Below are 16,247 nucleotides of genomic sequence, written 5' to 3'. Positions count from 1 at the left end.
GCCAGCAGAAAGTGCCAGGCTAGGTCTTAGCTGTCAATAATTGTTTTTCTGCTTTTCACCAAGCATTTTTCTATTATTTTGCATGATTTCTCTTCCAGAAGGTGATAAAATACAAACAAAATATGGACTATTCTCAGTTGCTTTTTTATCTACAAAGTAAATACCTATATTTCACCTTTTAGAACTCCCAACTTCATCTAAGACAGCTGAGGGCTGGTGAGATGGCTCAGCAGGTAAACTAATTTGCAACACAAACCTGACAACATGAGTTCCAGCCTCAGAACCCAAGGTAGAAGGGGGCAATTGACTCCTAAAGTTGTCCTCTGACTTCTACATGTGTGTCATGGCGTGAGCAGTGCTTCCACACCCAGATCATACAGTGTAAATAAAGGAATAAAACTTTAAAAGAGGCCTGATTTAGAACTAGTAAAGAGAGAGAAGGGCAGAGACTCAGGTAACAAGCCTACCTACCCTCAGTCATCATGCAGTCAGGGTTAAGCCCATGACCCAAATGCTTAATGAAATAACTACTGCCATCTTTGGAACAGAAAACAGCTTTTTTCATAACCACGTGAAAGGTTTAGTTTTATTCTTTTGTCTTTAGGCTATTTTTCACATTAGAAAGACTAATGTTTGTGAGTTAAAACTGACAGTATATTCCAGACCCCACAGGGAATTCTTCCTTTCCTTTGTAAGGCAGATTATGCATTCCCAGCCCCCACCCCCAACTTCTCCAGGGCCACATATGCACACTGTGTCTCTGATCCCCGGAAAACTGTTAGCATCTTCCTGTTTACAGGGTAAACATGTCATCACTCCATTGGCCTGACAACACTTTGGCGTAAGAAAAAGCAACATGCAATATTCCAAATTCTCATTTCCAAGAAACTTTCTCTTCTGTGCTTTTATATTTTATAAACTTTGCAATAAAGAAGCCTATACAATCCTTGTTGGCCAGCCAGATCATGTCTTCTTTTTTGGCATCGCTAAGACAATCAGTGTCCATGTCCTGCAGCGGCACAACAGATGGATCAAATCGCTGCAGCAGTTTCAGTTGTTCCGGTGCCAGGCCAGCTCCCATCATTCCTTCTCCTCCAATTTGTGGTTCCTGTTGAGAAGAAATGAATAAATATGGTTGAATGCCCTACAATTAGTAAGTTGCCTCTTTATAGCTTAAGTTAAGACAAATTGGTTGTGCATTTGACCCCTTCCAGAAACATAAGTACAAGTAAATATTCTTGCTTTTATGGGATGCCTGTACCAATTTGAGGGAAGTAGAGACGCAGTGATATGTGGCCACCTGATGATGAAGGACTTAACTTATTTAGGATCCTCCATGCTTACCCAGTATAATGATATTTAAAAATGCAGCTCTAACATATTTCAGCTATAAGATTTAAGTAAATCGCTTTACCTAACTCTATTTACTCATATATATAATAGGTAAAATACCCAGTTCTTAAACTAAATAAAGACAACACTACTGGGCCTGGTGTATCATAGACACTCACTCGGTGAGTGGAACTTTATCCATGAAGCAAATGAGTCGTCAGTGGTTAAAATGCCTTTAACCACTCCAACTCTACCATAGAAGGTTTCTTATTTTACACTCACTAGAAGAGTACATATTTAAAAAGGATATATAAATCATGGCTGCATCAACTAGGTTCTAAGGAATCCAAAAGAATTCAGTGATTTTTGAAAACCACTAGTGCCAAGATCCATAAATGCCAACAAGTCATCATTCCACAGACAGGTGTCTTGGACACTGGTGGAAAAGAAACTACTGTCAAGAAAATAGAGCCATTATATATGGCAATGAGGGGAGAATGTTCCATTACTTCTTTATACAAATTTCATGTGAGTTCTGAAGTCTTGCTCTCATTTACATGTAATTGTCTTCATCTCTCTGTCCAGGGGCCATTTCTAAATTGATTTTAACCTTTATTGTCTGTCTGTTAAGAGTTCTGCATAAGAAGCCACAAAGTCAGATGTCTCTGAATGTTAATATCCCTATAGACATGAATATCTCAAAATCGAGTCAGCTTTAATAAAAATCATAACAAAAAACTCAGGTTAGTGCTCACTGAAACAAACTAGAAAGGGCTCTATTAACATAAAAGTGTAAAGGGTGGCATTCCTGAGCTACAGCTTGTTTCCATGGCTAGTTTTTTGATATCCTGAAGCCCATTGCTGCAGAAGTGTGCTGGATGTGACAAAAGGCAAAAATGCTCACTCTTTTCCAGAACAGAAAAACAGAGGACTGGGACTGAAGTACAAAGTCTTTTAAGGGGCTTCTGGAGAGATGGCTCAATGGTTAATAGCACTTGAGAGGACCAGATTTGGATTTTAGCATCCACATATGGTGGTTCACAACCATCTGTAACTCCAGATTCAGGGGACTTGATGCCTTTTCTGACCTCCACGGGCAACAGGAATGCTTATACATACATATAAGCAAAATACTCACACACATGAGTAAATCTAACCAAAAAGAAAAACATATTTTGGAAATGCAGTGTTAAGAACAGCAAGTGGGATAAACAGTAGAAAGATACCCAAGCCTGCCCCAGGTTAGGACAATGGCAGCATGCAGAGAGAGGGGATGCTTTCTCATTTCATCATCTGAATGAATCCCCATAGTCAGAACACACCATCACTCTTATGAATAGGGAGCTTCAGAGTTTTGACACACTTCTCCATAACATCCTGTGCATGCTAGTGCACATCACACTCTGAGATGCTGATGAGACTGGAAAATGTTAGTGTTCTCACCTGGGGTTGAAGCTGAAGACAGGGGAATGTTGTGAGGGCCCAGGCAACTTGCTCTTCATTCTCTGCCAGAGTCACTGTACATGTGCTATAAACCAGCACTCCTCCTGGCTTCAGCAGCCGAACTGCCTACAGAAAGCAGTGATCAGACTATGCGAGCCATAGATCAATAAATACACCAAAATAAGTCACATGTTACCTTGTAAGCATTTGGTGACAATAAAATGCTGTCCTGTAAGATAAAGCCTCTTCCTTTAGTTAGAGCATAGCATACACCCCGCTGCCTGCATGGAGCCTTACCTGGGAGCTTTATGATACACACAGCTCAGTCTCTCACATACAACCTTCACTTACCTCCCTTCCCACATTATCTTTAAGCCCAAAGTAATATTTGTAAGGAGACCTCCTTTCTGAATCCCATATGCATGTATTCAGTTATCTTGTCAACATTTCTGCTATCCCAGGTAACATGTCCAAAACAAATACTCATCATTCTCTGTAACCTGCTGGAAAAACTTTCTCAGTCTTCCCAAAACTTCAGCCCTGAACCTCTGAGCACCAATTACACTTGTAGTCCTATCACCTTCCCCATCCACTAGCCAACTCTACTTGTCTTTCTTTCGATATGTAGAAAGATGCAGAGATGGCTCAGTGGGTAAAAGCACTTGCTGCTCTACAAGAAGACCCAAGTTCAAGTCCCAGCATTCATATGATGGTTCACAACAGCCTATAACTCCAGCTACAGGGGATCTGATATCCTTTTCTGACATCTGCTAGTGCCTGCATGCACACGGTACACATACATACAGTCAGGCAAACATGTATACATATGAAATAAATAAAAATACACATGTGAACACACACAGTCCAGCTTTTGGCTACTCCTCCCAACTTCCACTATCATCACTTCCAGCTTCTTTACCCTTCAGTTGGATTACACAACAGTTAAATCTGCCAGCCTCCTACAAGCCAGTCCCACACACCAGTCTGAGAAATGCTTTTCAACCTGTTGCTTCTCAGCTTCACAGGCAAAGTCCTGAAAGAGTTCTCAAGGCTTTACATGCAGCTGTTCCTGCCATACTGCCCATTTCTCCAACTGGAAATCAATGAACCCAAAGTCACTAATGTAGAGGAGTCATGGCTCAAATGAAGACAGTTCTAATCCTAAAGTTCATATTCTCAATGTCTAACCATGCCTCATAGACCTGCTCTCTGAATCTCCCTCACCGCTGGCCCTCTGCACAGAAATCATCCATCTACTACTAGTAACCTTCCTGAATTTCCATTTTCACTATAAGCTAAAAACAACAGAAGGAAAAAAACAAAGAAGAAACTTCATTTTACCCTCAGGCATTTTGTTTGGAAAGCATCCTTTGTGCTGCTTGGTGCTTTCATGCCAGAGGCATGTACTGTGATGACTATTCTAACAACTAGTTAAATAATCCACAACTAGTGCTTCTTTTGTTTATGAAAGAAGGCAGCAAGAAAAACAGAAATGTACTCTATGACCATTTTAGAGACTGAATAATTACAGTATATTAGTTGTTGCTGTAGTCTATGCATTGTCATTGCAGGAAAGGGGAGAAATAATGAATTCATCTCTCATCAAAAGACCATTAGAGTGGGACTGGAAAGATGGCTCCACAGTTAAGAGCATTGGGTCTTAAAGAGGACTTGGGTTCAGTTTTCAGCGCCCACATGGCAGCTCACACCACCTATAACTCCAGTTCCAGAGCCCTTCTGGTTTATTCTGACTCCTACATGCAGACAAGTAAACATACATGTTTATAAATTTTTAAAAATAGAAAAATTGAAATTAAAAAAGTACATCATATTTTGAAATATACTGTTTAGCAAAACTGACAAAAAGTCTCATTCTATGTGTAATGTACTAGGATCAATTAAATTTGCAGTTGCTACGATCCTTCTACATTCTGGATGTTATCATGCCTAGTTTAATGTGTTACCCTGTAGTAGACTTTTGACTTCTAATCTGACAACTAAGACAAGAAGAGTAAAGAATAAATTATTTATATTGAATTATTTACATCAATTAGCAACTATGCATGAACAACTCAGCCAATTATATGTTTGTTTTGTTGTTCTATTTTCATTTAAGGGGTAGAATGTTTACATTAACTAAATGTCTCAATGAAAACATACTATAGGCTACTGGTGTGTATTTTAAAGGAGGGGTCAGCATAAAGGAAAGCTCCCTATGTTTAAAGCTATACCCGGCATGATGATGCACACAAATCACCATAGCAGTTGTGAGATTAAGGGCACAGTATTGAGAGCTTGAGTCCAGCTTAGGATATACAGCAAGACCCTGTCTTAAAAAACTAAAGCAACACAAACAAAATTGAGGTATTTTCAATCTCTTGTCTGTAGAAAAAAAAAAAAGAGAGAGAGAGATAAAATGTATCATATTAACTGAATAATTCAATGACTTTAAGCATTCATTTGTGCAAGCATCCCAAAGTTAACCTCTGTAACCATTAAATAACTACCCTTTCTTTCAATAAACTCCCTTTGTTCTACTTTCTGTTTTGCCTGTTTCAATTATCTTATAATTGAGATCATATAAAATTTCTTTCTGTGTCTTGTTTACTTCACTTAGCATAAAGTCTCCAAGGCCATCTATATTGTAGCATGTACCAAATTTTAAAGCTGAATAAATATTCCATGAGGCCAAATCAAAACCTATGTATCCAGTCTCTACCCATAACCCCCGATTGCCTCCATTTGATCATTGTGAAGGCCGCTGCTACGGATAACAGTCTTGGTAAACTCAACACTGAACTAGAAATGGTCAGTTTCATCACATAAAGGAGCTTCACATACCACATTAAGGAGTTTTCGCTGCAGTGGCTGATATGATGTCACTTCCTTCAAGGTCCAAGTACAAGCCATATTTGGCCTTTGTCCCATCCCACTGCAAGGTGCATCAAGGAGAATTCGGTCAAAAGATTCTGGTAAGAATGGAGGTGTCCCTATAAAAGAGAATTATAAACATTTTCTGCTTTTTTACATATAGGTCTAGAAAAAAATAGAAAACTCTTGAGATATAAACAATAGAGAAATTATCATAATCCAAGGTAATAAATAAAGAAAAATCCTTTCTCCCTTTAAGAAAGTCTTTGACTAAGCTAAGAATTACTTCTCTTTCATATAGATATGACTTTGTAAGTGTTAGAAGCCATAATTCCCCAGAGTCAGTACCTAGTACCAATTCCAGTCATCAGTCATAGAGGAAGTTGTTTCCTTGGTAATGCCCACTGCCAGCAGCTCCCAAAAAGTCACAGCCTGCCAGGCTCTAGTCAAGCATACCTGTCTGGCTGCTGTTCTTTAGTCTCCTGGTTTTATGGCAATGAATATGGCTACTGTTCACTATGACCAATTAGCCCATGAAGTTTCCCTTGCATGCTCATGAGTAATTTCTGATGTTTTGGTGTTACTGGAGAAAGTTATGAAACTTGTGTTCTTTACCTGCAAGCTTGGCATTGTTACTGAAAACTATTTAAATCCAGAATCACCTTCTGGTTATCTGGTTAGAAGGCTGTAAAGACACAAGCCTTTATTGATTTAACCTATCTCCATCTAGATTTTTTTTTCCTGTTTCATCTATTGTCTTGGAAAAAATACTTGTCAAAGAAATCTTGATTGATGCATACTGGTAACCACCCCCCCCAAAAAAAAACCCAAAATTATACTAGCGTATGCTGTCATTATCATGAGTGTGTGTACCTGCTTTCCCAAAATCCTCAATGAAACCGATATTTATTGACCAATTGTAGTTTTCCTTTAAATAGGTATATCCTTTGTGAAGCTTTTCCCTACTAAAGTCATTGCCTTTCCTTACTGAACAGAACAGCTTTCATATATAGAAGATAGGAATCTTTCCCATAATATCCTATGAATATTTTCCACAATCTATTTTCTTAGCTTTAGTTTTTTAACCCACATGCATGAGTATCAGCTATTAAAATTTTGCTTTCATTCTTTCAAGTGGTCCCCAGTGTGAGTCATCTTAAAATGTTGCAAATGACAACCACACTTGCCTGCTGGCTGCAAGAGCCACTAAGAGGAGGTACAGAGTGATGTGATGGGGTAGGAGAGAGGAAAGACACAGTTATAGAGAATAGACTTTCTCATCCTCATCTGTTTTCTTGTCAAAACCTCCACAGACCTTTTTATCTTGGCACCTCAAGCTCCCTCCTTTCCTGTAAGTAACAGGCAAGAGTAGCCAGAGCCTTCTACAGGTGATATCACAGTGCAGGGAGTCCCTGCTCCATGTGGAGGCACCTGCAGAGGCTAAGCAGTGCTCCTCCCAGCAGCTGGTAGTTCTCGGTTGCCACAGAGTCCCCCTTCTGCTTTACAGCCTGCAAGTATCCATTTGCCTTGTTCCTCCTACTGCTTATTTTCATACTAAGTGGTCTCTCACTGTTTTAAATTTATACTAAATTAGCTATTGAAATACTTTGTACATTTTGTTTTTTATTCTGTGACCTTATGAATTCATCTGAAATACAGCTCTCAACAACTGACTAAAAGCTAAGAAATCTGCAATTCCAAAAAGTACTTACGTGTAAACTACAAGTTTGTTCTGAATACATTCCTGAAGCTTCACATTTGCAGGGCCCTACACTATGACAAACCAATTAACAGGTTGGAATTCAGAACTGACTCACACATTATAGTGCAAAACTATACCTGATAATCCTGATAAAGGTAATGGCAATGGCTAATCTCACCATTCCTAATAAACTGTGATGGCTGCTCTTTCTTGCCAATTTGACCAGTTTGAGAAATACCTGATACATTAGTAAAGTACACCTGTGGGTGTGATATATATATATATATATATATATATATATATATATATATATATGTTTCTAGAGAAGATGCAATCACAAGGGCCCTGAATCTAAGACACTGATTAATTCCTAATGTTGGGAAGCAGTAGAAGACAAGAGGTAGGACTAGTTAGAGGACTCTGGTGGAATGTTCTTGGAGGCAATCTCTTGCCCTAGATATTATCCCCTTTGCTCTGGTTACTAGTTGCATAATGGACTTGTGCCCCACCATGCCCTGCCTGCCTTTATGGACTAAAACCTTTGTAAACCTTGAGTCAAATTAAATCTTTACTTCTTTCAGCTGTTTCTATTAGACATTTGTTACAGCAACAAACATGAAGCTAAGACAGTGCACTTAATAGTATGGGAAGGTTATGCAGACATTAAAGATCAAGATCACAAAATGATCACCAAATGCACTTGGTGCAACTGAAATTTCTCTTACTAAAATTAGAAAGGCAGCTGGGTGTGGTGGTGAATGCCTTCAATCCCAGCACGTGGGAGGCAGAGGCAGGCCTCTGTGAGTTTGAGGCCAGCCTGGTCTACAAAGCAAGTTCCAGGACAGCCAGGGATGTTACACAGAAAAACCCTGACATGAAAAACCAAAATAAAACTAGAAAGACAAATACAAACTTCTATAATAATATACTCTAAGAATACGTATGTTCAATTTACCAGAAGCTTTTCCTAACTTTAGAACCCTAGAGAAAGCATCAAGAGATGGAAAGATGACCCATGCTTATGAATTGGTGGAATAACACTGTGAAAATGGCTCTGCAAAGCCAAGCACAGATTCAATACCCACACCATCGAATTTCCAAGGACATTCTTCACAGAAAAAAAAAAGAATCCTAAAATTTACTCAGAAGTCAAAAGACCCAAATAACCAAAGCAGCCCTACACAGAAAGGCCAACGCTAGTAACACCCAGCTTCACATCACACCACAAAGCTATAAAAACAAAGGTACACAACACTGGGACACAGGCACATAGACTACACCAACCAAAGGAACAGAGCACAAGTCTTAAATCCACATAGCTATGGCCACCTCATTTTTGGCAAAGGTGTAAAATGTGCATTGCAAAGACAGACTCTTCAACAAATGGAGCTGAAAGCTACAATGAACAGGAAGATAAGTAAGAATGTCAAAGAGAAAATTCAAAACAAAATAAAAAATGGGGAACTAAGAAAAAATCTTGAGCTGGGTGGTGGTGGTGCATGCCTTTAATCCCAGCACTTGGGAGGCAGAGGCAGGTGGATCTGTGAGTTCAAGACCAGCCTGGTCTACAAGAGCTAGTGCCAGGATAGCCTCCAAAGCCACAGGAAAACCCAGTCTCAAAAAAAAAAAAAAAAAAAAAAAATCTTGAGGTTTTAATGCAAAACTCAATCATTATCAGTTTCACATGGCTTGTGATGGATATGTTTTACAATAAAGCTGCTAAGTTGGGCTCCCAAAACCTACAATGTAAGCATAAGATTAAAATATACACAACAGAAACACACCTAATTATAAAAGAAGGCAGCAACACAGAAAGCAAATCCATCTACAAATCACTTAGGAAATAAGGAATGAATGGCTCAAGCAAGTCTTCACCATTCAGTTATTTATTGGAATAAAATGAATTAAATATTTCAGACAAAAGAAAGAGTAGTTTTATGTACTAAAAATCTATACAATGGAAAAAAAGATAGCATCTTCAACAAATGGTGCTGGCACAATTGGATTTGGACATGCAGAAGACTGCAGATAGATCCATACCTGTCACCATGCACAAAACTTAAGTGCAAATGGATCAAAGATCTCACCATAAATCCAGCCACACTGAATCTTCTAGAAGAGAAAGTGGGAATTACCCTTGAACAAATTGGCACAGGAGACCACTTCCTGAACATTACACCAGTAGCACAGACATTGAGGTTTGCAATTAATAGATGGGACCTCCTGAAACTGAGAAGCTTCTGCAAGGCAAAGGACACAGTCAGTAAGGCAAAACGACCACCCACAGAATGGGAAAAGATCTTCACCGATCCCACATCTGACAGAGGACTGATTTCCAAAATATGCAAGGAGCTCAAGAAGCTAGCCACCAAAACACCAAACAATGAAATTAAAAAGTGGGGTGCAGAACTAAATAGAGAATTCTCCACAGAGGAATCTGAAATAGCTGAAAGGCACTTAAGAAAGTGCTCAAAATCCTTGGCCATCAGGGAAATGCAAATCAAAACAACTCTGAGATACCACCTCAAACCTGTCCTAATGGCTAAAATCAAAAATACCAATGACAATCTATGCTGGAGAGGATGTGGAGAAAAAGGAACACTCCTCCATTGCTGGTGGGAATGTTAACTTTTAAGACCACTCTGGAAATCAGTATGGCGGTTGTTCAGAAAAATGGGAATCAGTCTACCTCAAGATCCAGCCATTCCTCTCTTGGGTATATACCCAAATAGTGCATGTTCATACAACAAGGACATATGTTCAACCATGTTCATAGCAGCATTGTTTGTAATGGCCAGAACCTGGAGACAACCTAGATGCCCCTCAACTGAAGAATGGAGAGAGAAAATGTGGTACATTTATACAATGGAGTACTACTCAGCAGAAAATAACAACGGAATCTTGAAATTCGCAGATAAATGGATGGAACTAGAAGAAACCATTCTGAGTGAGGTAACCCAGTCACAAAAAGACAAACAGGGTAGTTATACTCACTCATATATGAATTTTAGACATAGAGCAAAGGATTACCAGCCTATAATGCTCTTCACCAAAGAAACTAGGAAACATGAAGGACTCCAAGGGATAAATGGACCCCAGGAATGGGAAGTGGCATGAACTCCTGAGCTAATTGGGAGCATGAGGGTAGGAGAGAGGGAGCTGACACAATAAGAACAGGAGAAGAGGAGTGGAGGAGAGGAAATGGAGGAGCAGAAGTATTGAGTTGGGGGAAGAATAGAGGAGAGAGAGCAAGATGAGAGATACCATATTAGAGGGAGCCACTATAGGTCCGAGGAGAGATTTGGCACTAGGGAGATTTCCAGAGACCTACAAGGATGACACGATCTGACAATCCAGGCAATGGTGGAGAGGATAACCTAAATGACCTTCCCCCAAAATGAGATTGATGACTATGCTTTATGCCATCCTAGAGCCCTCATCAAGTGGCTGATGGAAGCAGAGACAGACATCCACAGAAATACACTAAGCTGCAATCTGGAATTTAGTTGAAGAGAGAGAGGAATGAAGATCGAAGGGGTAGGTACCAGGTTGGAGAAACCCACAGAAACAGTTGGCCTGAACAAGGGGGAGCACATCGACCCCAGATGCTGTCTGGGAGGCCAGTACAGGACTGATCCAGACCCCTGAACATGGATGTAAATAAGGAGGCCTCTGCACTCCAGGGAGCCCCTGGTAGTGGATTAGTATTTTTCCCTGGGGTAAGAAGGGATTTTGAGAGCCCATCCCACGTGAATGGTTACACTCTGGCCCTGGACACATGGGGAGGGGCCCAGGCCCAGCCCAGGAAGATTTGGTGGACATTGCAGAGCCCCCGTTGAGGGTACTACCCTGCCTGGGGAGTGGAGAGTGGATGGGGTGGGGGTAGGTTGGGGGTGGGGGAGGAGGTATGAGGGTGAGAGGAGGGAGAGGGAGAAGGGATTCACATGTGAAACAAGCTTGTCCCCAACTTGAACTAATAAAAAAAATTATAAAAAAAGAAAATGTCCCCAACCTAAAGAAAGACAATGTCAATGAAAGTACAAGAAGCGTACAGAACACCAATAGACTGGTATACTGGACCAAAAAAAAAAAAGGTTTCCTCACCACATAATAATCAAAACCCCAAACATACAAAATAAAGAGAAAATATTAAGAGCAGCAAAGGAAAAAGGTCAAGTAACATATAAAGGCAAAACTATCAGAATTATACCTGACTTTTCCATGGAAACTCTGAAAGCCAGAAGGTCCTACCTATACTAAGAGACCACGGATGCCAGCCCAGACTACTATACCCAGCAAAGATTTCAATCACTATAGATGGAGAAAACAAGATATTCCATGACAAAACCAGATTCAAACAATACATATCCACCAATCCAGCCCTACAGAAAGTTCTGGAAGGAAAACTGCAACCCAAGGACATTAACTACAACCAGAAAAATATAGGCAAAAGATAATCCCACATTACCAACAGCCAAAAGAAAAAAGGGATGGAAACCCACACATAATTTCACCACTACCACCAAATCCAAAACAAACAAGAATAAACAATCAATGGTCATTAATATCCCTCAATATTAATGGTCTTAACTTGCCCATAAAAAGACACAGATTAGCAGAATGGATAAAAAGACAGAATCCATCCTTCTGCTGCATACAAGAAACACACCTCATCTTCAAAGACAGATGGTACCTAAGAATTAAAGGTTGGGAAAAGATTTTCTAATCCAATGGATGCAAGAAACAAGCGGGGGTAGCAACCCTAATTTCCAACAAATTGGACTTTAAACTAAAATCAATCAAAAGAGATGAAGGAGCTCACTACCTACTCATCAAGGAGAAATCCATTAGGATGAAGTCTTGCTTCTGAACATTTATGCCCCAAATACAAAGGCATCCACGTTTGTAAAAGAAACATTACTAAAACTCAAATCACATATAAAACTGCACACACTTATACTGGAAGACTTCAACACTCCACTCTCATCACTGGCCAGGAACACCAGACAGAAACTTTACAAAGATACAAAGGAACTAATAGAAGTTATGGCCCATTGGGCTTAACAGACATCTATAGAACATTCCATCCAAACACAAAATATGCCTTCTTCTCAGCGCCATATGGAACCTTCTCTAAAATCGACCACATACTTGACAACATAGCAAACCTCAACAGGTACAAAAAGTTAAAATAACCCCCTGTATTTTATCAGACCACCATGTTTTAAAGTTAGAATTCAGCAACAACACAAATTGCAGAAAACCTACAAACTCATGGAAATTAAGTAGCACACAATTGCACAATTCCTGGTTCGAGGAAGAAATAAAAAAAAAAAAAAGAAATTAAAGATTTCCTAGAATTCAATAATGTGGACACAACATACCCAAACTTAGGAGACACTTTGAAAGCAGTGCTAAGAGGAAAGTTCATAGCTCTAGAGCCCACATGAAGAAACAGGAGAATTATTACACTAGAGAATTAACAGCACAATTGTAAGCTCTAGAACTCAAAGAAGCCAATACACCCCAGAGGAGTAGATACCAGGAAATAATCAAATTGAGGGCCGAAATCAATAAAGTGGAAACTAGGAGAACAATACAAAGAATCAATGAAATAAAGAGTTGGTTCTTTGAGAAGATCAACAAGATATACAAACCTTTATCCAAACTTACCAAACAGCAGATACTGAACATGCAAATTAATAAAATCAGGAATGAAAAGGAGGACATAACAACAGACACAGAGGAAATCCAGAGAATCATCAGGCCAAACTTTGAAAACCTGTATTCCTCAAAGTTCGAAAATCTAAAAGAAATGGACGATTTTCTGGACAGATTTCACTTACCAAAATTAAATCAAGAACTGATAAGCAACTTAAGTAGACCTATGACCCCCTAAATGAAATAGAAGCAGTCATCGAAAGTCTCCCAACCAAAAAAAGCCTAGGACCAGATGGCTTCAGTGCAGAATTCTACCAGAAATTCAAGGAACAGCTAACACCAATTCTTCTCAAAGTATTCCACACAATAGAAGCAGGAGGGTCATTGCCAAACTCTTTTTATGAGGCTTCAAAAACCTTGATACCCAAGCCACACAAAGACACAACTAAGAAAGAGAACTACAGACCAATATCCCTCATGAACACTGATGCAAAAATACTGAATAAAATACTGGCAAATCGAATCCAAGAACATATCGGAGAAATCATCCATCATGATCAAGTAGGCTTCATCCCTAGGCAAGGATTGTTTAACAAACGAAAATCCATCAATGTAATCCACCATATAAACAGACTGAGGAGAAAAAAACAAAAAAACAAAAAAAAACATGATCATCTCACTAGTTACTGAAAAAGCCTTTGACAAAATCCAATACCCCTTCATGATAAAGGTCTTAGAGAGATCAGGGATAATAGGAACGTACCTTAATGTAATAAAAGCAATATACAGCAAGCTGACAGCCAATATCAAATTAAATGGAGAGAAACTCAATGCAATTCCTCTAAAATTGGGGACAAGACAAGGCTGTTCACTCTCTCCGTACCTCTTCAATATTGTCCTTGAAGTTCTAGCTAGAGCAATAAGACAACAACAGGAGATCAAGGGGATACAAATCGGAAAAGAAGAAGTCAAACTTTCACTATTTGCAGATGATATGATAGTCTACTTTACTAACCCAAAAAACTGTACCAGGGAACTCCTACAGCTGATAAACTCCTTCAGCAAAGTGGCAGGATACAAGATTAACTCAAAAAAGTCTGTAGCCCTACTATATACAGATGATACATTCGTGGAGAAAGAAACCAGAGAAACATCACCCTTTACAATTCCCACAAACAACATAAAATACCTTGGGGTAATGCTAACCAAAAAAGGGAAAGACCTATACCATAAGAATTTTGAGTGTCTAAAGAAATTAAAGAAGATACTAGAAAATGGAAAGATCTTCCATGTTCTTGGGTAGGGAGGATCAACACAATAAAAATGGCAATCTTGCCAAAAGCAATCTACAACAGATTCAATGCAATCCCCAACAAAATCCCAACACAATTCTTCAGACCTTGAAAGAACAATTCTCAGCTTTATATGAAGAAACAAAAGACCTAGGATAGCCAAAACAACCCTGCACAATAAAGGAACTTTTGGAGGCATCACCATCCCTGACATCAAGCTCTATTACAGAGCTATAGTCCTGAGAACAGCTTAGTATTGGCACAAAAATAGACAGGTAGACCAATGGAATAGAGTTGAAAACCTTGATATTAACCCACACATCTACTAACACTTGAGTTTTGACAAACAATCCAAATTTATACGCTGGAACAAAGAGAACATCTTCAACAAATGGTGCTGGCATAACTGGATGCTGGAATGTAGAAGACTGCAGATAGATCCATGTCTATCACCATGCACAAAACTTAAGTCCAAATGGATCAAAGACCTCAACATAAATCCTGCCACACTGAACCTATTAGAAGACAAAGTGGGAAATACCCTTGAATTAATTGGTACAGGAGACTGCTTCCTGAACATTACACCAGTAGCACAGACACTGAGATCAACAATTGATAAATGGGACCTCCTGAAGCTAAGAAGCTTCTGTAAGTCTAAGGACATAGTCAGTAAGACAAAACGGCAGTCCACAGACTAGGAAAAGATATTCACCAACCCCACATCTGACAGAGGGCTGATCTCCAAAATATACAAAGAACTCAAGAAGCTAGTCTCCAAAACACCAAACAATCCAATTAAAAAGTGGGTAACAGAACAAAATAGACAATTCTCAATAGAGAAATCTAAAATGACTGAAAGGCACATAAGAATGTGTTCAACATCCTTAGCCATCAGGGAAATACAAATCAAAACAACTTTGAGATACCATCTTACTCCTGTCAGAATGGCTAAAATAAAAAACACCAATGATAGTTTATGCTGGAGAGTATGTGGAGAAAGGGGAACACTCCTCCACAGCTCGTGGGAGTGCCAACTTGTACAGCCACTTTGGAAATCAGTATGACGACTCCTCAGGAAAATGGGAATCAGTCTACTACAAGATCCAGCAATTCCACTCTTAGGCATATACCCAAAAGATGAACATTCATACAACAAGGACATCTATTCAACGATGTTCATAGCCAGAACCTGGAAGCAACCTAGAGCCCCTCAAGTGAAGAATAGATAGAGAAAATGTGGTACATTTACACAATGAAGTACTACTCAGCAGAAAATAACAATGGAATCTTGAAATTTGAAGGAAAATGGATAGAACTAGAAGAAACCATTCTGAGTGAGGTAACCCAATCACAAAAAGACAAACACGGTATGTACTCACTCATATGTGGATTTTAGACATAGAGTAAAGGATTACCAGCCTACAATCCACACTGCCAGAGAAGCTAGTAAACAAGGAGGACCCTAAGAGAGACATACATGGTCCCCTGGAGAAGGGGAAAGGGACAAGATCTCCTGAGCAAATTGGGAGCAAGGGAGGAGGGGGGAGGAAGGTTGGGAAGGGGAGAGGAGGCGGGGTGAGGAGGACATGAGGGATCAGAAAGGTTGAGTAGGGGAAAGAATAGAGGAAAACAAGAAATGAGATACCATAATAGAGGGAGACATTTTAGATTTACAAAGAAATCAGGCACTAGGGAAAGGTCTGGAGACTACAAAGATGACACCAACCAACAATCTAAGCAACAGAGGAGAGGCTACCTCAAATGCCCTACCCTGATAATGAGATTGATGACTGTCTTATATGCCATCCTATAGCCTTCATCCAGCAGCTGGTGGAAGTAGAAACAGAGACCTCCAACTAATCACTGAACTGAACTGGAATCCAGTTGCAGAGAAGGACGAGTGAAGAGCAAAGGGTCCAGACCAGGCTGGTGAAACTCACAAAATC

The 16,247-nt window shown here is 39.6% G+C and overlaps 1 protein-coding gene across 5 annotated transcripts in view; it reads right to left on the bottom strand.

Annotated features, from left to right (window-relative positions):
• Positions 1-568: 568 nt before the first annotated feature.
• Nsun6 (NOP2/Sun RNA methyltransferase 6) overlaps positions 569-16,247 on the bottom strand; it is a 49,073-nt gene continuing 33,394 nt past the window's right edge. For all 5 annotated transcript variants that reach the window (XM_027405265.2, XM_027405266.2, XM_027405268.2 and 2 more), the window contains 3 exons: positions 5,617-5,765; positions 2,776-2,901; positions 569-1,108 (listed from right to left, as the gene is read on the bottom strand). In XM_027405265.2, the coding sequence (XP_027261066.1) occupies positions 875-1,108; positions 2,776-2,901; positions 5,617-5,765 (509 nt within the window). In that variant the 3' untranslated portion in view covers positions 569-874. The remainder of the gene's footprint in view (positions 1,109-2,775; positions 2,902-5,616; positions 5,766-16,247) is intronic.

The sequence above is a fragment of the Cricetulus griseus genome, chromosome 3 (genome assembly GCF_003668045.3).
Source record: "Cricetulus griseus strain 17A/GY chromosome 3, alternate assembly CriGri-PICRH-1.0, whole genome shotgun sequence".
NCBI classification, from domain to species: Eukaryota; Metazoa; Chordata; class Mammalia; order Rodentia; family Cricetidae; genus Cricetulus; species Cricetulus griseus.
The sequence above is the reverse complement of the archived record's forward strand: the minus strand, read 5'-3'. Positions and strand labels throughout refer to the sequence as shown.